Source organism: Silurus aristotelis, assembly GCF_946808225.1.
Source record: "Silurus aristotelis genome assembly, chromosome: 4".
NCBI lineage: Eukaryota > Metazoa > Chordata > Actinopteri > Siluriformes > Siluridae > Silurus > Silurus aristotelis.
The window spans coordinates 3170760-3193397 of NC_139577.1; the positions used below are offsets into that span (position 1 = coordinate 3170760).

The window sequence follows — 22638 nt, forward strand, 5'->3', positions numbered from 1 at the left end:
ATAAACTCTTTATTGTTTTTCCATTTTGTTGTGTTACAATCTGGAACTGAAATTATTTCATTGGGACTTGGGAAAAACACATTATATTTCTAAAATGTAAAAATAAATGTTAGCTAGTTGTGATTGCACAATCTAATCCAAATAAAAAGAGTGAAGCACGGTGGTGGTAGTGTCATGCTGAGCATTACTTACGGTTTCACCGTAAAGTAAGCTTTAATTTTTTTTAATTATGACCTTTCCCCAATTTCCATTACGTTTCAGCAATGCAATTTAATCAAAAGGTCATTTCGAGACAAAGTGTACACATAAAGGAGAAATAATATAATACAGAGGTGCCCAAAATATTTCATATGAAAGACCAGAAATTAAAATTGATCAAAGGAAATAAATTATACCAAACATTATTAAAATTAAAGTTGATGTTTTTCCTCTTATTTATGATAACATAATAAATATATACAACACATTACTCTGTAATCTACTTAAACTAAATTACATTTATAGTACAATGAAAAACAATCCAATTTATTGTAGAGTTCAATGCCTAATACAGCTATTCACTATTAAAATGAACAAAGTGAAACATGGTGATGGTAGCATCATGCTGAGCATTGTATAGCTAAAAATTGCCCCCGTACAGCAGCTATGAATAATAAACTGTTTTAACTAACAAACATATTTATGTTAAATGAGCGAAATTCAATATCGGCATGATGTTTCTCAGACACAGTCTGGTTGAAAACACATCAAGCCTTTCGTTAGTAGGTTTTTTCTCAGCTAAAAGAGCAGATCTGTAGGGATCATAGATATAAAGGGTGTTTGGTGAACTGGGATTTCTGGATGCTGTCGTCCCACAACTCTAACAATGGGAAACAGTCCAATTTATTGTAGCGTTCAATGCCGAATACAGCTATTCAGCGACCTATAATGAGAGACATGGTCCTTATTTTTCACAAGTTTTTCCAAATAAGATTTTTCCCCTTTTCTCATATATGCCATGGCGACCCGAATCATAGGGCACCAAAGGGCAGCTTCGGCCCCCAGGCCCTAATTTGGGCATCTCTGCTATAATAATAAATAAAGCATCAAATGGTGATCCTTGATGTTTTTTATTTGTTTGCCTTTTTTTGTATTTATACCATGGCACTGATGTATTTATGTTGAAATGTATGAATTCACACGAGGCTGAGGAGCCATGAACAGAGCTGTTCCAGAAGAGCTTCTCAATCACAAATCGCTTTACAAACAAGGAATACAGCTCGGGCTGTTCCAATTTATTCCGGGGGGTGCACAATAAGTGCGTCCACTAAATACTCGAGACAAATTTAATCGCCTTTAATAGACACCCGCGTGTTTTTAGAATGGGTCCTAAATCAAAACTAGAGCTGTGTTCAATCTGGAAATAGGTCTAATCAAACATTTGCGTACCTGTCCCCAGATCAAGCGAAAACCCCCGGGGACGTGTTGGTAGCGCTCACACTCCAGCTGATCGGCCTCGGCTCCCGGTGCGGTCCGGCGGACTGTACGCGGCTATACATCATTTCTCGACGGCTTTTTCCCCCTGTTTTAATCGGAAAACTTCATTATTATTACGTGTTCTTGACGACCTGGGTGTCGTGTGTTGTCTTATTTTTGTTTTTGGAACCCAGGATTATATTACAAAGCCATTTCGGGAAACGGCTGGCTGAGGAATTTCCCAACAACAAACAGGCCGCTAGCGCATCCCCGGTCTTTCTTAAGAGGAGATCGCCGATTTTCACGCTTCACCATGGGGGACACTGGGAGCGAACGCAGCAAGCCGACGAGTAACGTTATACCTCCGCGGTGTCCTTGCGGATTTTGGGGGTAGGTCCAGAGTTTGAGAAAAAAAACCCTGTTTTTATGGAGCTTAATAAAGAACTCGGTTAAAAAAAAACAGTCAAAATGGGAGAAGGAAATCCATCCTGTTAGCATTACTAGCTAAGCGTTAGCTCCAGGGGCTACTGTCAGTTGGTGCCCATTGTTTGAGTAGGCCAGGATGGGGGTGGGGAAGAAGCTGCTCTGTTTTTTCAGCTGTTCTCTCTCTCCTTTTTCCACTTTTTACCTTCATAAAATGTTTCACACGAACACGGTTTTGTTAAAGCAGCCTATTCATAGTGAATCGATTGATTGATTGATTAGCTTGAGCTAGCAGAGAAGTTGACAGGTTATATAGCTGACCAAATACAGGGCTCAGCGTCTGTTCAATAGAATCCAGTGAAAAACCAGCGAGTCTCAGACATTTATTAGTTACATATAATAATAAAAAAACACGACGTCCTGGTTTATTTGTCCACTCTGGCCATCATTGATCACAAGCTGTCAGTTGCACAGGTGGAGTCCTTTTGCGCAACGCTGTAAAAGCCCATCAGATAGAGATGGGGGAGGGTAAAGCACTGAGAGTCTTTCTCCTTTTTGACACAAGGAAAAGACTTCACACTGCAAAAGATCTGATTGGTTTATTATCTTTTGAACCTTTACCACACATTGATCTAAGGGAATCCTTCATTTGCAGAGTTCATTATCACTCTAATCCTACCAAAGGGTCTCCAGGAACGAAGGAATCATTGAGGGACACCTCCAGTAGGAAGGACATGTCAGGAACACGGCTCACGATATCGGATCACATCAGCGCCTTCGTAATAAATACACGTCTAGGTTTTAACGTTCGAGACGATCCACAAGCGGTTGTTGTTGTTGTTGTCTCTCTCTGGAAAGCAAAACACCTCATGTTACAAAGAAACCACATACTCAATGACCTGACACTGGAGACTCCTTCCTTAGGTCTGTGCTAATGGAAACCCTTTTAATCATCACCTCGTGTATTACTGTCACCATAGAAAAGATAACGTGTGATAATATTCACTTGTTCAAGCTGCTGTCATTGGAAATGACTCACCACATTCTGAGTGTGAGGTATAAGTGAATCTAAGTGTCATTTCCTTATAAAGAATTTGCTCTGAGTAGAGTGGCTCTAATTAGCTCTAATTGTTGAGTTTATGTGAGAGAAATGATCACGATGTGATATTCAGTATATGTTATATGAAGGAAAAAGGTTGTGGCCACCTGAACATAAGAGCCAACATTTAGTTCTGTTTTCCATGTAGCCCCCGTTTGCTGTCATAATAACCCCCATTCTACACTCAGATGTTCCACTAGATTTCGGAGGGTGCTTGTGGAGATTTGTGTTCATTCAGATACAGTTAGTAAAGTCAGTTACTGATGTAGGTGAGGTGAGGAGGCCCGGGGTGCAGTCCACGTTCCAATTCATCCCAAAGGTGTTCAGTAGATTTAAGATGAGGGCTCAGAAGATCTCATACTACAACCAACTTCCTGCACATCGGCACTGCCATGCTGGAACAGGTTTGGGTCTTCTAGTTCGAGTAAAGGGAAAATTCAATGCTACCACATCCAAAGGCATCTAGACAATTGGGTGGCTTTTAATTTGTGGCATCAGTTTGGAGAAGAACCTCTGGGAATGTCTGGGAAAGTCTGGTGTCCCAATACTTTTGTCAATATAGTGTGAAGGAGATTCTATCTATCTATCTATCTATCTATCTATCTATCTATCTATCTATCTATCTATCTATCTATCTATCTATCTATCTATCTATCTATCTATCTATCTATCTATCTATCTATCTATCTATCTATCTATCTGTGTTTGTGTGTTTGTGTGTTTGTTTATGTAGAATGTAGGGGTAGAGTCTGTTCTACAATCAATACTTCAGTACAGTGACAGTTCATGTGAACTTTAACTTGGAGATCATTGAGCTGTTGTTTTGTTAGTTTTATTTGCCTCGATGCTTCATTTAGTCCATTTAACTACACATGGAGCACTGTGTTTCCCCATGGATCATTATTACTGATGCACTACATTCTAAACTCTGGAGCTCTCTGGGAATGTAAACACTGTGGAAGCCCGTTTCTGCCACATATAAAAAAAAAAAGTTTTGCCTTATTCTGACTTTTTTGTCCTCGCAATTCCGACACTATTTCTCGAAATCCAATCTATATTTCTCGCAATTCAGACACTTTTTTTTGCAATTCTGCTTTTTTTTTTGCAATTTGGAATTTTTATTCTTCGCAATTCCGACTTTGTTTCTCGAAATCCAAACTATATTTCTCGCAATTCCGAATTTTCTTTTGCAATTCTTACTTTTTTCCCGGCAATTCCGACTTTTTTTTTTTTTACTGGCAATTCTGACTTTTTATCTTTACAATTCCGACTGTGTTTCTCAAAATCTAATCTATATATCTGGCAATTCTGACACTTTTCTCGCAATTCCGACTTTTTTTTTCTCGCAACTCTGCCTTTTTTTCTTCTCGCAATTGTCTTTTTTTTTTCTTGCAATTCTGACTTTTTATCCTTTGCAATTCCGACTTTATTTCTCGAAGTCCAAAATATATTTCTTGCAATTCCGACTATTTTTTCTCGCAATTCCAGTTGCCAGAAAGCTTTACACATTGAAAATAAAATGGGCTACAATCAATAGAATTGCATGGTATTAAACTAAGCCTCAGATCCCTGTTGAAAACTCTGTGTAACAATCGGCTCTGGAGGAGACGGAACAAGACGGATGAAGCAGAAAGCACCAGAATCATTGGATATTTACGAAAAACAAGTTGCAATTGCGAGAAAAGTTAGGTAAACGTTTTAAATGTGGCAGAAACGGGCTTTCATTTTCATTTGGTGGAATGGGGGGGGGTAAAAAAACAGCGAGGGGCGAGGAGAAGATTCTGGCCAAAGAAAACCGACCGAAAGTTTCCAAAGTTTGCGATCATTTCAGCATAACACTTTCAAACGTAAAGAAAACACCATACAGTGTGTTTACCGATTTTAAAGTCGTAAAAATATTTTCATATTTTTATTTTTGTGTCTGCATTTTGATGTAATATGGCAATTAAATGCATGAAATGCCTTTAGTTTTCACAGATATTCTTGTATATGCAATTTCAGCAATAAAAATGTAAATTTTTCTGAAAAGGTAGCAAATTACTTGTTTATTTAAAGAGACCGGTCTTATTTTCTCCTGTATATTTAGTGTTGCTTTTTACTAAAGAAAAAAAAAGAAAACTTCTTATCTGTTTACTTGAATAATCGATAGAATACTTAATTACTAAATAATCGATAGCTGCAGCCCTGTGTTGTTATTTTAAAAATTAAATATAATCTTTTTCCAATGAAAGGAGAAGTGCAACAGAGAAATCTTTACAGTTTTTGGTTCATTGGCTTGCAAATATTTACCGCTTCGTCAGTTTGGCTGCGAGCATAAAACAAATAGCTCTTTTGCGTAAACGCCTCGGCGTGGCACATCAGCTTGTGATTATGATGATATACGCCATCGTAATCATAAAGACAACGATTTGAATTTGATTTCCACTCTTGTAAACAGTCGTGCATTTTCCTCAAATAATTGCCAGTCTGTAGTGTTCGAGTGGTCGTATAGAATACTCATGAGTAAAGCAGCGTTATTACCGTTGTATAATGCGACCGAGACTTGATTTAGCCGGAAACCTGTTCCAGCCTGTTCGGCGTAAGAAATCCGTACATTTTAGTGCTCACAGTTTATAGGAAAATCTCCTTTTTCTTTGCGTATTCATTAATGTCTGTTTAGTTCCACCAGTTTGTAGACGTTTAACCCCGACGATTTGTGCATTTAGGACATAAAAGTCTCTTCTCACACGATAAGCTGAAGACTTTGTGTTTCTCTGATAGCTCTTAATACCACAGAAAGGTTGCCTATAATTACTTTTCTACTTTGGCAGAGTTTAAAACAGAAAGCATTAATTATACAGCGCCGGTTATCTGCTTTCTACATTACGGCTTGTAAAGAAAACCCTCTCCAAGCCCCGGGCAGCGGTGGTCATGATCAATGAAATGCTTCTTTTCTAGGGTTTTTTTTTTTTTATTGTAATTTTTTGGCCTAAAAATAGACAAGGTTGTTTCTCGAGTTATCGTTTGCGAAGTCGGTGAGAAATCTTGGCTAGTCGGAACATCAGTAATTTCTTTATGTTGTCTTTTGCGTAGAAACCCGAACACGACTGGTCATGGATTTAACAGTCTTGCTGACAGTTGATCAATTATGTAACGTTTTTGTTAAAAGAGAACGATAATCAGAAACTTTTCTTTCTTTTATTGACATACTTAACTAGCTAGCAATCTCAGCCCGCGTTATTCCATCGCGTGAGTTTTCAGCAAAATGAATTCAAAACTTGGCAGTATGCTGGAGCTTCTACTTCTACTTGACTACTGTGATAAATGTAATACCCGATCCAAGAACACAGCAATGTAAAGAATCGGATCATACTGTGAAATCTGTACTGTAAGATGCTGAAGCTTGTGGCCAGAAAAGTGTACAATAGGACCATAATGTGTCCAGCTTGCTAACTTTATCTGCATACGAATGATCCCTGATTACAATTCCTGCCGTAAAGGAAAGGCATGTTGGTACAAGGTGGATCAGGTGTAGGCGTATCAAGAGGAGCAGAGGTTGTTTGTAAAGCACATTTCACAGGGGAGGTTTAATAAGATATTAGACGATTAGGATATTTTATTTATTTATTTTCTCTCTGAGCTGGTTTCAATGGCAAGGGATCAGCACTCAATGTATTATGAATTATAGTAAAGATAAGATGCTAGATTATTTAATTACTTAAATCATTTTTTATTAGCGTTTTTTATATAGATAGATAGATAGATAGATAGATAGATAGATAGATAGATAGATAGATAGATAGATAGATAGATAGATAGATAGATAGATAGATAGATATTTTCCCCCTAATTTGGTGGGGAAAAAAAACAACTATTTTTTAGACTGTCTATTTGCAATTTACCCTGGAAAATGGACAGTCTGATAAATCTTTCATTCCCAAGCGACCGTACACTCGTCCCAAGTAAAAGCCGGTGTCCCCGCACCTGAACGTTAAAGCCATCGTTTCATTCATGAGCCCGAGTTCATTATACCAGGCCATTTAAAAAGATTCAGAAGTTTCCAAATTGCCATCCTATCATCGATATCTGCTTCATGAATGCGATGAGATGAGGGTTCGGCATGGAAATTGGCTTTTCTCATCATATTTATTATGCAAATATGAAACTTTTTAAGGTTCCCACCTTCTTGGTTCTGAGGAGAAAAATCGCCAGCGTTTGTGAGTTCTGCTTTCTGGATTTAGAAATCAGGGCACACCCTCAGGCACATCCGCATCTTAGTACAAAACACTAAGCTTTGTAGAGCAGCGGTCCCCAAACTTTTCTTTTGCATTAAGCATTTTTTTTTAAGTAGCGCCAATAAATCTGTCTGTCTGTCTGTCTGTCTGTCTGTCTGTCTGTCTGTCTGTCTGTCTGTCTCTCTCTCTTTCTCTCTCTCTCTCTCTCTCTCTCTCTCTCTCTCTCTCTCTCTCTCTCTATCGGGGCAAAGAAAAACTCTGAGATGGTATGAGGAAGAAACCTTGAGAGGAACCAGACTCTTGTCAGATCGTTTAAACTTGACCCTTAAACTTTCAACTGCTCAGGTTTCTTTATCATTTTTTTTTCTTCTTCTGTACATCTCCAACATACAATTAGTATACGATACTATATTCCATTTAACATATGGATTAGGACAGACTGTACACCCTGACCAGGAGTTTAGTTAATGGGCTGCAGGTGTAAAGTAATAAACATCTGCTCTAAACATCTGTTCGGTTCTAATGTAAAGCTGATTATCTAGTGATGCTGTAACGCCCGCTATTAGTAGGTGTGTATCAAATAAGGATTTCCTGCCTAATATTAAAATGTTTTTTTGGGAAAATGTACATATTTGGTATGCAGCTGAAGTTACACTAGATGGGCAAAAGTTTGTGGACACCGGACCATACGATTGTCTTTTTGACTTCCACATGCAGTCTCCATCTTTAGGTAGATGTTCTACTAGATTTTGTGGAGGCTTTTTCTCATTCAGGCACAAGGGTGATAGGAACTGATGTTGGTGAGGTGTGGAGGTGCCGTTAGCAGTCACATTTACAGCTCTATAGTAGGAGATCTTCCATTCCAAACCATGTAAAGCACATCTTCATGGAGTTTGTGCACAGGTGCATGGTCATGCTGGGACAGACGTACTACACCAGAAGTTCTGCCATTCCTCACTTCAGAGGGGGGTGAAATGTCAATTTTTTTTAGAAAACCTGTCCTTCATCACCCTAAAATATAGTAACGAAATCCTTTGTTTTGAAATGTCTAATTTATGTTAGGTACCCTAACTGAATTCGTCTACATTTTTCATTTACTTGCTTTAATGACCTAATTGTTTGTTTGTGGTTGTTTTTGAACTTTATTATTAGAGTGAAGATCACACACAAAAAATCGACATAAATCGTCCCATTCATTGCACCCCACCTGTCATGTCGTGTTTTCACCACTAGAGGGGCGTGCCCTTTAATTTGAGAACTACTGTACTATACAATTGTGTGCCTCCAACTTTGTGGGTAGGGGTTTGGAGAAGAAACCACATGTGCCTGGAAAACTCGGGTGTCCCCAAACCTTTGTCCATATAGTATAAGTACTACGTCATGCTAGCTTTTTAGCTTTTTATAAATAAAGTCAGACTTCCTGCTCGTTTTCCTAACGTGATAAACCTGGTAATCCAGCAGTCTTACCTAGTATAGTTGAACCAGTTCTATACATAGCATTGAACATTCTAAGTGCATTGCAAGTGTTGTGTAGAATGGAATAAACAACATTGTTAAACCAAATTAATAGAACAAGATAAAAAAAAAAAGCTTGTTGTGTTTTACACTTTATCATTCAGTTCATGTCCACAAATTAGTAGTTAACCAGATGTAGTGCTGATCATTCTAGAGATAGATGCTGCATTCAGATGAGTTTTTTTTTTTTGCCTCTGCAGTAATATAGATCTGAGCCTAATCACACGGTGTAAAAAATTATCAGCCCTTATATAAACTCTACGGCTTGTAATTTTCTGAACTCCCCTCCACGTGTCAAATGAATTGCTATTGTGATGAAAATTTCGAAAAACTCCCCACCCGAGCCCACTCTGGGATATACCTAACGTACAGAGGGAAGAACAATGCACAGACCTGAGCTTCTCTGGTCCTGCTGAGGGACAGAGCTGATGTACCAATTACATAGATAATTTTTATATATAGAAATGGAGTATAGAAACGAGGCAAACTTTTTTAACAGAGGCGTTTGTGATGTTTCATTCATTTCCATGACTAAAAATTCCAAAGGTTTTTATTGCAAATTTTTCCGTGTCTATCGGAAGAGAAATTTAAGAAATGAAATGACAGCCATTATGTTGCTCATTTGACATGCTGGTTTTCTAGTTACCAATACCAATACTGAAATGTTTCCACGTGCAATGATAAGTCGACACGATCGATCACGTCAGCCATTAGAGCGACGAACGTAGACTTTCGGGGAGCTCAACGACGAGATGTTTTCAGGTTCATTAATTATACCGACTGATTTGGATAAACCAAACTGTTAGACTGAATGGGGTGGTGATGGAGTGTAAGAGTTTGGGCAGTATAATGCCAACGTTGCCTGCCAAGGGCGAGTCATGATCTCTTCATTCCATACACATCTGCAAAACTACTGAAAACGAAATCCCATATTACAGACGGAAGTGTTGATTTCAATTAAAAAAAGGTTAGAGGTCTAATAATCAGTAAAACCGATTAATCGACACAGATTGCTGGAACTATCTGCAATAATCCACACCGATAGTTTTTCCGGCTTCCGATTCAGTGTTATTACGAGAGCGGCCTCTAGAGGCGAATCACTGACTTTGTTTCTACACGCGAGACTGCAAGGTGCATAGAGATCGCTATATTAAATTTACTTATAATTATATTTAATTTATTAATTATATAATTATATCTATTAATGAATATTTTGATTTAATTTAGCACAATTTCATGTTTGTTTTTTGTTTAGTTAGACATTAGACATATCTGAGGAGAAAGTCAGTATCAGGAGTTTAATAAACGTTAAGTAACATGGTTCAGCCCTTTTACTCAAACCGGTTTGTTGTCAAGTTTGAAATGAATTCGAGCAAAAAAAACGTGTAGTTATTTGTTATAAAATATCATATAAAAGAGTTTTTTTTGACAAAATGTTTTTTTAAGTATAAATAATGTTTCCTTGTTAATGCTTTCATCTTTTTATTGGATTACTTTAATTTGAATAAAAAAATAAAAAAAAATTTTATTTAACAATTAATCAGGACTTTATGAATATTTATTTATTGGGGGGGGGGGTCACAAGTCCTGATGGTTCTTGGTATATCGTTCTGTAATTTTTAGAAACTCCTGGGATTTTCCCCAAGCGCCAACTCGAAACGGTGCAGAAAACATTTTGAGATATGAAAAGCTGCTTTGAGACAATGTCTGTTGTGAAAAGCGCTATACAAATAAACTTGACTTGACTTGACTTGACATGATGAAATCGGCGAATGGCCTCAGCTCACATGAAGGTGGCGGTAAAATCTAGCCACTCTTTACAGCCATGTTGAGCAGAAAAGTATCTCAGAATGAATAAAATGCAGTATCTCACACTTATTCAGCGAAGAATTCAGCCGGGAACCTGCAAATACAGTCGTGTGGACTCGTCCGTGTTCTTTTTCATTAGTATTTCTGTGGGATTCGTGGAGAGGTTGCATTTTAGTGATCCAGACTGTCTGGGATGGGATGGTGTGTATGAGAGCTGTGTGTGTGTGTAGACAGCACTCCTTTACTCTTCCCACCGATCGTCTGCCACATTGTTTTGTCCTTATTGCTCGTCTCCAGGGTGATATTTGCGTTCCCCTCCGCCTCGCGTTCAGTTTTCGCCCGCTCTTCTTGATTTCGCCCCGCAGAAGCTAAAGGTTTGTGTCTTGATTGGTGCTCTCGCGTTCCTTCATAAGTTAATTGCAGCTGACATTTAGAGGGAGATGTCAAATTAATCCTCTTCCTGCCTGCGCTTGCACCCCCGAGACCTTGATTGCCTCAGAGTGATGTGAGCAAGAAAAGTGGAGAGAAACCAAGACGCGCACACACACACACACACACACACACACACACACACCTAGCAACCTGTTTACTATTTCTCTCTCAGTCTGTCTGTCAGGACGGAAATCAAACTTTCTCCAGAATAGCAGTAGATTATTTCTTCTGAATAAACGGCACAAAATTCACGGTTCTTTTAAATTTCAGTACAATTACGGGGGAAGAAACGCAAAACATAAAATTACTTGTAGTTTTTTTTTTTTTATTGACTGAGTTTATCATTAATATTTGTGAACAAACAATTTGAAATAAAACGCCTGCTTGCTTAAATAATTTATAAAATAATATAAAAAATAAATAAACTAGAATAAATAAAATCAACGCAATACACTTTTTTATTACATCGATTAAATTAAGTAATCGATTAAATTGGTGCACATTAAATGAAATGAAGTAAACGGGAAAAATGTAGACCCCGTAATACAGGTGTTTGTGTGTTTGTGTGTGTGTGTTTGTGTGTGTGTGTTTTACATTTAATATAGAATTTGACCTACTAATAATGACCTACAGAGCCGTTTTTAGCTAAATCATCAGGCACGTTTTTGCACGGCTGCATGTTGGCCACAAAATAAATTGGTGCTTATCGTGCTGTGTCCCGGTTAAAGGTTGGCCTGGATCGCCGGAACGCATGAACAAGGATGTGTTAACATGCAGAGGTGATGAAAAGGCCATTCTGATTGGTCAGAGTGGAGAGGGAGAGTGGTCCGTGACAGTAGTTTTACTTTATCCTCGTACACAGTTTTGAACAAAAACTTTATTTCATCATTCTGAAATGAGTCTCTGTGTCGCATTCTAGAGACAAACGTTTGTGGACACACGATCGTAAGATCATTAATATGCACCTCTTTTTGAACACTTAGTTCCTATTTGCTAATAACCTCCTATCTTCTGCGAAGATGATTTATGATTTGTGGCCATTCAAACACAAGGTCCTGATGTAGGTGAGGTGTGAAGGCCTGGGGTGCAGGTCTAGGAACTAGGAATGCCCCTGTGCCATGCTGGAGCAGGTTTAGGTTTCCTAGTTCAAGTGAAGGAAAGATTTATTGCCACAGCATCCGGATGCATCTTTATATAATTGTGTGCCTATAACTTTGTGGTCAGATTTTGGAGAAGAACCACATATAACTGGAAAGGTCAAGTGTCGCAATACTTTTGTTGTCATTGTGTAGCGTTTTTGAAATTAAACCGAGCTGCTATTAAACAATTGTACACAACACAAAACTCTCCCTTTTATAATAAATGTAATATAGTCATTGTTGACTAATTGCTTTTAATGAATAAAAGGAAGAAAATACACTTCACACCTACATATGTTTTATATATTTATATATATTTGTGTGTGTGTGTGTGTTGTTTGCTTGTATCTTATCTATCTGCATGTACACCTACTTTTAATCAAGCTATGTTAACACATATTCCCCCACCCCCAGTCATTGTAATTACCCTAAAAAAAAACACACACACACTAAGAAAACAACCCCCCTTAAGTGGTTTGATCTTGCTGGTGTATCAGGCCCGGATTGCAATTAGGAGTAACGACAATGTGAAATCAAAACTGACCTTTATTCCCCATGAGCTCTTCATCGAGCGCATGATTCATTCGTACTAATCACATAAAAAGACAAACTTTATTCATTTATTTTTTTTTTTTTTTTTGTCTGAAACGTTTCGCTAAAGTGCAGCGACATTCCTCGGTGACGAAACCCTTCCCCGAATCGACAGGTAGAATTTCCCCAGGTTTTACAAAAACAATCAAATTGTTCATACTGTTAAATAAAGGTCGACCGATTTCACCCATAGCTAGGTTGGATCAAACTTGCTGATAACCGATTAATTACGCAGTAGTTTTTTTTTTATGGATATTGTATTAAAAAGAAGCATTAAATGTAAAAATAGTACTGAACTTTATATAAACAAAAAACTGCTGAATCATGAAAATAAATAGAATAAATGCTAAAAAAATATATATTTTTTTTATTAATAAATTGAATTAAATAATTAATCAATTATAAATATTGAATATAACAGCGCTGCCGGGCACCGTGCGCTCAGGTAGCGCAGCGTCAATGATTCGCCTCTAGGGGCCGCTCTCGTAATTACAGCGGAAATAGGGCGACAGCAGTCAACTATTGGTGCCGATTAATCAGCAAAACCGACGAATCAGTCGACCTCTTCTGTTGATTCTTTCGATCGCAGGATAAAAGTTTACTTGATGTAATAAACGAAAAAAAGCACATCTTGAAGGATCAGACATGGCTTAGTTCTCTTTTTGGCGCTCTTCGAAACGACACGTTCCTAATGAACATGGAAACGTTAAGCCGGTATCGGGACCCATCACCTGACTATATATATATAGTTTCTCCCCCCAATCAGAATGCAAATGCAAGCAAGCGCACACACACACACACACACACACACACACACACACACACACACACACACACCATCTTACTTCATAGTTACCCACTTAATATGCATTATTTGTCCCCAGAAAGCCGTTATCTCTCTCCGCACCATCATCCGCTTTCTTGATTGGGTGGTGATTATGATTGCGGTTGATTATGATGAGGGCCGATCGTCTGTGTTGTTGTTGTTAGTCGGTCTCTCCAACCACACACCCCCCCCCCTTTTGTGTCTCACTCTCTGAGAAACTTAAATAGCATCGGAAAGAGAGAGTCTGTGAGACAGAAATGTGCTTACGCTTATACAATGTTCTGATCCATTCGATTTAACAGGATGTGAGTTTTTCCCGTTCTTGTCAAAAGTATTGTTGAGAGACATCAAGGCGTGTTCTTGACCTGCCTTGTGTTTTGTCTGTTGTAGGTCAAGCAAAACCATGAACCTCTGCTCCAAATGTTTTGCAGGTAAGTGACTTGAATGCGAATTGAGAGTTCTCGCTTCATTCCTTCCAATGCAACCAGAAGATGTTGCATTTTATCGAGTTTTCCCAGAATGCACATCCTGCTAATGTGTTGTTTTGCTAGTTATATAAAAAAATCAAATTCAAATTTATTTATTTATTTATTTTTATTTTAATGTATTTTTATTTTAATTAAGAATTTTTTTATTATTATATTATATATATATATATATATATATATATATATATATATATATATATATATATATATATATATACATACATACATACATACATACACACACTTCGGCCAAAAGTTTTTGGACACCCAGGCATAAGATTGGAATGTGCATTTTGATTATCCCGTTCCACAGTTAGTCCTTTCTTGCTGTTATAATAACCTCCACTCTTCTTGGAAGATGTTCAGCTAAATTTTATTGACTCAATAACATAATGCACAGAAAATAATGTAAAAAAAAAATTTTTTGCGAGTATTCACATAGATAACATACATTTGTGTTTAAAACCTTTTTGTGCTGTGTGTAAGCTATTGTGCAACAAAATTATACAAACAATTAAATAAGCAAAATGTCATATTTAATGATGCATGTCAGCCTTCTGGCCAAACAAAATGTTAATATTTATGTTTATATAATAGAATTTTTTGTTAATTCCCATAAATTCCTGGTTTCCAACTTGGAATATTTCCAAAATTCCCCAGATGAAGTTCCCGTGGAAATTTACTTCAATTCACTTTCTCGCAGCGCCAAAGGAAATGCACGAAGGCTAAATCCCACCAGGGTTCAATCCAGTCTAAATGGCACGTCTGTGGAAGCTTGAATACGTGACTCCTCTTTATTTAGTGCTTTTTTCCCATGTGACTTTGGTATTGGCGCAAATCTCTTGGATTGTACCACAGGCGTAAAAACAATTCCGCTAAGGGAAAGTGCGAGTTTATCTATATATGGTTCGAAAAAAATAAAGATTTATGGCTCGGTTAAGGCCAGTCGCAAACAACGTATTTGTGTGTTTTTGATGTCGTGATGCAGGTCTTGTGTTTCATTCCTAATTGTCTTAAAAATGCAGAAATCCTGTCCAAGGCTTCTTCAGTCTTCCTTTTGAATCCCTCTCACATGCTCACTCTTTCCTCTCTCTCACTCTCTTTCTCTATCAGACATCCAAAAGAAGCAACCAGACGAGGACTGCTCTTCAGAGCCCGCCCCCAGCTCCAGCAATAGCCAATCAGCCGTCTTCTGTAACGAGACAAGCAGCAGTAGCCAAACCCTGTCCTCCGGCTCTGAGGGGTCGTCCACAGATGCCACACCTCTCTCCAAACAGGAAGGTAAGCTCTGGGAATATTATGGTATAATGGCACACCCTGATGTTTTTCTTTTTTTTTTTTTTTTTTTTTTTTTTTTTTTTTTAAGAGATATGCCAAGCGTGCTCTTTGGAAATGTGACCTTTTTCCGTATGCGTGAAATATCACACCATACCGGCGTCAATGATTCGATTTTGAGCTGCAGTCTTGTGCTGTGATCAGGTCGGGGGTCATGTGTTTTATTTTTTATTTAATTTAAAGCTTTAATTAAGCAGTGTACACATCAAACTGTTTGTTAAGAGCTTCTTATTAGGTAACCGGGACTCGTTATGCACACGTATAGTCACGTATTTATCAGCCAGTAAAGGATTCATTCTGCACGCAGGTCATTTTGGAGCACACTGAGCTAAATTTACTCCCGAGCTGTGCTACAGTTACAGTCACTTGTAACTCTGAGTGCCTGGACATATAAAGCCACTGAATCTTCTCTCTCTCTCTCTCTTTATTTCTCTATCTCTCTCACCCCATCTTTTTATTTGTATTTTTCGCCTGTCTCTGTTTTTCTCTTGCTCAGTTTTTTTTCCATTTAAAAGATTTTTCCGTTTCAGCCATGAGCGTTCAGGGCCCTGCTCAAGGGCCCAATGGTGCACCGACCTTTCAATCACTAACCTTCCTGCATTTTCCATCACGCCTCTCTTGCCGTATCTAACTTTTCCAATTTAAAGTACTTTTTTTGGCCCGGAAAGAAGAAAATAAATGAAATGTTTACAATAATTGTGTAATATAAAATAAGTGTATATTGTTTCTCTCTCTCTCTCTCTCTCTCTCTCTCTCTCTCTCAGGACAGGCTTTCACTTTTGCACTTTTTGCCTGTCGTTCTCTCTCTCTCTCTCTCTCTCTCTCTCTCTCTCTCTCTCTCTCTCTCTCTCTCTTCTCTCTCTCTCTCTCTCTCTCTCTCTCTCTCTCTCTCAGGACAGGCTTTCACTTTTGCACTTTTTGCCTGTCGTCTCTCTCTCTCTCTCTCTCTCTCTCTCTCTCTCTCTCTCTCTCTCTCTCTCTCTCTCTCTCTCTCTCTCTCTCTCTCTCTCTCAGGACAGGCTTTCACTTTTGCACTTTTTGCCTATCATTCTCTCTCTCTCTCTCTCTCTCTCTCTCTCTCTCTCTCTCTCTCTCTGAGGCAGTAAATTTTCTTTAGGCCCTACACACTTCCACACACACACTTGTGGACTTTTAAAAAAATATATATTTCTTTAGTTTTCTAAGGATTTGGTCTCGACGGCTAAACTTTTTTTTTTTTCTTTTCTGTTTTGCCTCCCTCTCCTCCAGAAGTCTCGAGTACAGACACAGCCCGAGGCACGCTATCCACTCCCACGAAACGGCCCTGCGATTCAGGTACACGTCGTTTCCTCCACTTCTCAAGGGTGTTTGCATGCGTCTATACGCATTAATGCGCACCTTCGTTCATTTGAACAGACTAGAATGCTTAATAAGGATTTTCAGAATGGAGTCAACAGCGCTATCGATTAGGCGTTTTCGGTTTACTGCTCCGACTTGACAGGAGCCACAGAATACGTACGAAAATGTGATATACGCTCCGTACACACCTTTCCTGATCCTCGCACAGTCAGAAGCTGACTGATCTTCTCCGAACATTTCAACATGAACGATTGAAGGGGATGCGACAGGATAAAAGTTGGTCCTTCACACCGAGCATGACGAGGGAAATAAATATTTCAGAGTTCAGGACGGGTTCAATTGGAAATTAAAGCTTTTTATTAATAGGAGCCTTCTGTGGTTAAATATTTGGACAGGCAAAGTTTAATTAGGTTTTTATTTACAAACCAAAGCATGTTTATTCACTAAATGTGAAGACCAATGCAAACACACTACGACTTATCCGAAATATTGAACGTTTGGACAAATGAGCAAATTGGAACCTTTTACGATTGATTTTTTAATTTCTTTATGTTTTTTTATTTTTTTTATCTTTTCTCAGCCTCAGGTTCGGAGAGCGATGCCTCCCCAGAGAAGCGAGTGCGTGCCGGCGAGTCCTCCGAAGAATCTCAGCGAGGGCTTAAGCAGAAGAACCGCAGGCGCTGCCATCGCTGCCAAACCAAACTCGAGCTTGTACAGCAGGAGCTCGGCTCATGCCGCTGTGGTCAGTGTTCGCTTTCTGTTATTAGAAAAAGCATTGTCCTCTTTCACCCTCTAGCAACCAAACCAGGCTCTGGACGTAAACACACGCCAGCACGAAATATATACGCGAATATGCCAAAAGAGCTTTTTTAAATCAACATTGACGTTTTTTTCTTTGTTTTTTTCCTTTTAGGACGTTTATATGAATGAGATTAGCAGTTAAATAAATATGCAATCATTTTACCATCATTAAGTTTGAATTGTAGGCTATTAGACAATGTTTCCCAGGCGCTCGTGAGCAGCGGCAGCCTTCCCTTTAATGGCAGATCCTGCCGTTTTTTTTGCTAATGCTCTTACCCTGATCCCTCATCAGTTCAGGTCTGAGTGGAGATTATCTCTTTATGCTCTTCCTATGAAATGACTCCTATTGTTTGTCAGCGCTCCTCAAGCGGCCCCTTTTTTTTTATCTCCGTAATAGCTGCGTGCGCGCACTAGCGGCGTTCGAGTCGCGTTGCGGCGCAGAGCGTATTCTGAAGCTTTAATCGAGGCACGCTGAGCTTTTAATCGTCGCTCAGTCTCATTAGGAACGGCGCACGTATTAAGCACGATAAGCTTTTTAACAAGCCGTGCGCATGTAACGAGTCTCGGTTTGAAAACCGTGCAAATAAGTGTTTGTGTTTTGTTTTAGGATACGTATTCTGCATGCTGCATCGGCTGCCCGAGCAGCACGACTGCCTGTTTGACCACCTGGGTCGTGGAAGAGAGGAAGCCGTGCTTAAGATGGTCAAGCTGGACCGCAAGGTGGGCCGATCCTGCCAGCGCATTGGAGAGGAGTGTTCCTGAACACACACACACACACATACGCACACACGCAAAACACACTATATACTCCCCTTGCAGTCTTTATTCCCCCAAGTCAACTGAGGCCAGTGGTGCTTAGATCCTCAGTGCTGAACAATGCAACACACACACACACACATGCACACACACCACTCACTTAGCACTGTTCTCCCGACACACACACGCAATCTACTGGCCCGTGACACTCCTCACAATTGTCTTAATCGCTTTTTCCTGTGGAGCTTGTTGGATGACACCATCTCAGAAAAAGAAAAAAAACCAAAAAAAAAACAGGAGTATCGTCTACCGGCATTTTTGGCATGCTGCCATCATCTGATTTTTTCTTTTTCTTTTTTCTCCTTTGCCAGTTCGTGATAAAAATAAAAACATCTCGCTGTTGATCTCAATTAAGGTTTTCAAGTATAGGTCACAAGGTCAGCCTTCCCAAATTCACACACACAAAAAAAAACTCCCATCAGGCCACAAAGCACCAGAGGAAAACGTGGTCTCTGATCAGGAATTCCGACCTTCGACCTCATGAGAGGAATTGGGGTTGTTTTGACACCCTGACCACCTTTCACGTATTTTTTTTTCTTTTTCTTTTCTGATCTCGAAACAGACTTCACAACTTTTTTTTTTTTTTTTTTTTTTTTTTTTTTTATATCGGAAACGGAGTCGCACACCCTCATTTGGAGATGCCCTCTGCTGTCACTTTTCTCACACTTATCTCACCCCCCTTCACATACACACATGTGCACCAATACATAAACATGAGTTATTTTGATTTTGTTCATCCACACACACACACACACACACACACACACACAACCACGTGTGCCCAGCACATGGACAGAAGCTAAATCGGTACCCTTCGGACCGGGTTCATTCGGGATTTTGCGCCCCAGGGCTTCATGGGAACTGTAGATCAAACACTTCTGAATACTTACAGCTTCAGTCAGACCCACATATGATGTATTTAGTGATGCTCTGCCTCCAGAAAGCTACAGTTCTCAAAATCACTTCCCCTCACCCCCAATCCTGTTCTGGTCCTCATTTATTTTTCTTGTTTCTTCTCACTTCCAGTTTTGCACTTTCCCTAATGTTGTTGTTTTTTTGTTTTTTTTCCCCCCTCTCTCTTTCCAAACACACGATTATCTTGTTTGTCACGTTTCCTAAGTGGCTTTAGGAAGGACTGGGTTTCGAAGGTCGGAGGCAGAGTGCTGATTATACCGATATTTTTTATTGTTTCTTTTTTTTTGTTTGTTTCTTACTTTAAGCCGTTATTCTTATTCTGTTGAAAGGACAGCGCCGAAAACAATAAGTAAATATCCTGTATCTTAAAGAAATCCTTATTTAACCATCTTTGTGTTTCTGATTAACTCGCACTAGCATAGAGCTGCGTTTCTTTTCCCTCTTTAGGTTAACATTGTTAAAGAGATTTAAAAAAAAAAAAAAAGCAGTATGGATAAGATAAGCCTTTCTGTAGCCTTTCTTTGGGTTTATTTGTTTTATTTTTCATTTCTTTTTTTTCTCCTCCTTTCCTTCTTTTTGCTGAAAAAGAATAAACTGGATTAGTGAAGTGTGTTGTGGTTTTCTGGTGCTTTTAAATCTTTCATTAGAAAGTGTATATCTGTGTGTGTGTGGGTGGGGTGAATGAGTGTATATCTGTGTGTGGGTGGGGTGAATGAGTGTATATCTGTGTGTGTGGGTGGGGTGAATGAGTGTATATCTGTGTGTGTGTGTGGGTGGGGTGAATGAGTGTATATCTGTGTGTGTGTGTGGGTGGGGTGAATGAGTGTATATCTGTGTGTGTGGGTGGGGGGGTGAATGAGTGTATATCTGTGTGTGTGGGTGGGGTGAATAAGTGTATATCTGTGTGGGGGGGGGGGAATGAGTGTATAGCTGTGTGGGTGGGTGGGGTAAATGAGTGTATATCTGTGTGTGTGTGTGTGGGGGGGGGGTGTTAATGAGTGTAAAGCTGTGTGGGTGGGTGGGCTGAATGAGTATATCTGTGTGTCCGGGGGGGGGGGGGGGTGAATGAGTGTGTGTGTGTGTGTGTGTGGGGGGGGGGGGTTGAATGAGTGTATATGTGGGGGGGGGGGGTGAATGAGTGTATATCTGTGTGTGTGTGTGTGGGGGGGGGTGATTGAGTGTATATCTGTGTGTGGGGGTGGGGTGATTGAGTGTATATCTGTGTGTGTGGGTGGGGTGAATGAGTGTATAGCTGTGTGGGTGGGTGGGGTGAACGAGTGTATAGCTGTGTGGGTGGGTGGGTGGGGTGAACGAGTGTATAGCTGTGTGGGTGGGGGGGGGGTGAACGAGTGTACAGCTGTGTGGGTGGGTGGGCTGAATGAGTATATCTGTGTGTCGGGGGGGGTGAATGAGTGTATATCTGTGTGGGGGGGGGAGGGTGAATGGGTGTATATCTGTGTGTGGGGGGGTGAATGGGTGTATATCTGTGTGTGTGGGGGGGGGTGAATGAGTGTATATCTGTGTGTGTGTGGGGGGGTGAATGAGGGTATATCTGTGTGTGTCTGGGGGGGGTGAATGAGGGTATATCTGTGTGCGTGGAGGGGTGAATGAGTGTATATCTGTGTGCGGGGGGGTGTGAATGAGTGTATCTCTGTGTGCGTGGTGGGGGGGTGAATGAGTGTATCTGTGTGCGTGGTGGTGGGGGGGTGAATGAGTGTATATCTGTGTGGGGGGGTGAATGAGTGTTCATCTGTGTGTCTGGGGGGGGTGAATGAGTGTATATCTGTGTGGGGGGGGGCATGAATGAGTGTATATCTATGTGTGTGTGTGTGGGGGGGGTGAATGAGTGTATATCTGTGTGTGTGTGTGTGTGGGGGGGGGGTGAATGAGTGTATCTGTGTGTGTGGGGGGGGGGGTGAATGAGTGTATATCTGTGTGGGGGGGGGGGGGGGTGAATGAGTGTATATCTGTTTGTGTGTGTGTGGGGGGGTGAATGAGTGTATCTCTGTGTGCGTGGTGGGGGGGTGAATTTGTGTTTATCTGTGTGCGTGGGGGGGGGGGGGGGTGAATGAGTGTATCTCTGTGTGCGTGGTGGGGGGGTGAATGAGTGTTTATCTGTGTTTGTGGGGGGGGGTGAATGAGTGTATATCTGTGTGTGTGTGTGTGGGGGGGGTGAATGTGTATATCTGTGTGTGTGTGTGTGGGGGGGGTGAATGAGTATATCTGTGTGTGTGTGGGGGGGGGGGGTGAATGAGTGTATAGCTGTGTGTGTGGGGGGGGGGGGTGAATGAGTGTATATCTGTGTGTGTGGGGGGAGTGAATGAGTGTATATCTGTGTGTGTGTGGGGGGGGGGGGGTGAATGAGTGTATATCTGTGTGTGTGTGTGTGTGGGGGGGGGTGAATGAGTGTATAGTTGTGTGTGTGTGTGGGGGGGGTGAATGAGTGTATATCTGTGTGTGTGGGGGGGGGGTGAATGAGTGTATATATGTGTGTGTGTGGGGGGTGAATGAGTGTGTGTGTGTGTGTGTGTGTGTAGGGTGAATGAGTATATAGCTGTGTGTGTGTGGGGGGGTGAATGAGTGTATATCTGTGTGCGTGGGGGGGTGAATGTGTGTGTGTGTGTGTGTGTGTGTGAGTGTATATCTGTGTGTGGGGGGGGTGAATGAGTATATCTGTGTGTGGGGGCGGGGTGAATGAGTATATCTGTGTGTGTGGGGGGGTGAATGAGTGTATATCTGTGTGTGTGTGTGTGTGTGTGTGAGTGTATATCTGTGTGTGGGGGGGGGGGGGGTGAATGAGTATATCTGTGTGTGGGGGCGGGGTGAATGAGTATATCTGTGTGGGGGGGGGTGAATGAGTGTGAGTGTGTGTGTGTGTGTGTGTGTGTGTGTGTGTGTGTAAATGAGTGTATATCTGTGTGTGTGGGGGGGGGGGTGAATGAGTGTATATCTGTGTGTGTGTGTGTGGGGGGGGTGAATTAGTGTATATCTGTGTGTGTGTGTGGGGGGGGGGGTGGTGGGGGGGGGTTGAATGAGTGTATATCTGTGGGGGGGGTGAATGAGTGTATATCTGTTTGTGTGTGTGTGTGGGGGGGGGGGGTTGAATGAGTGTATATCTGTGTGTGTGGGGGGGGGGTGAATGAGTGTTTATCTGTGTGTGTGTGGGGGGGGTGAATGAGTGTATATCTGTGGGGGGGTGAACGAGTGTATCTGAATGAGTGTGTGTGTGTGAGTGAATGTATGTATATATGAGTATGTGTGCATTTTTAAGTGTGTGTGTGTAATATATGAAGGTGTGTGGTATATAAATATGAAGTCATGTGGTGTTTGTGCTTCATGCTTCACATCTACCGCTCTTGAAATAGAACAAGTTACAGACAATAAAAGCTTGTGTTTATGCTGAAACCCTTATCTGAAAAAGAACATCACCCAGAGTGTCTCC

At 40.5% G+C, this 22638-nt stretch overlaps 1 protein-coding gene across 2 annotated transcripts; it reads left to right on the top strand.

Moving 5' to 3' along the window:
- Positions 1–1445: 1445 nt before the first annotated feature.
- zfand3 (zinc finger, AN1-type domain 3) lies at positions 1446–19803 on the top strand. 2 transcript variants are annotated; one of them, XM_083540541.1, is made up of 6 exons: positions 1446–1845; positions 13894–13934; positions 15105–15272; positions 16578–16640; positions 17245–17406; positions 18073–19803. In XM_083540541.1, exons 1-6 carry the CDS (start codon positions 1769–1771, stop codon positions 18225–18227), a joined length of 666 nt encoding a protein of 221 aa, XP_083396667.1. In that variant the 5' UTR covers positions 1446–1768; the 3' UTR covers positions 18228–19803. The 2 variants fall into 2 exon arrangements, with proteins under 2 accessions (XP_083396667.1, XP_083396666.1); XM_083540540.1 differs by having other exon boundaries at positions 1452–1845; positions 16575–16640.
- Positions 19804–22638: the final 2835 nt, after the last annotated feature.

Bases quoted from the DNA above. Each gene is read 5' to 3' on its own strand.
- zfand3 (XM_083540540.1), top strand. From the start codon at position 1,769: ATGGGGGACACTGGGAGCGAACGCAGCAAGCCGACGAGTAACGTTATA. The intron at 16,641-17,244 runs GTACACGTCGTT...ATCTTTTCTCAG, and splicing joins GAAACGGCCCTGCGATTCAG to CCTCAGGTTCGGAGAGCGAT. The intron at 17,407-18,072 runs GTCAGTGTTCGC...GTTTTGTTTTAG, and splicing joins GCTCGGCTCATGCCGCTGTG to GATACGTATTCTGCATGCTG.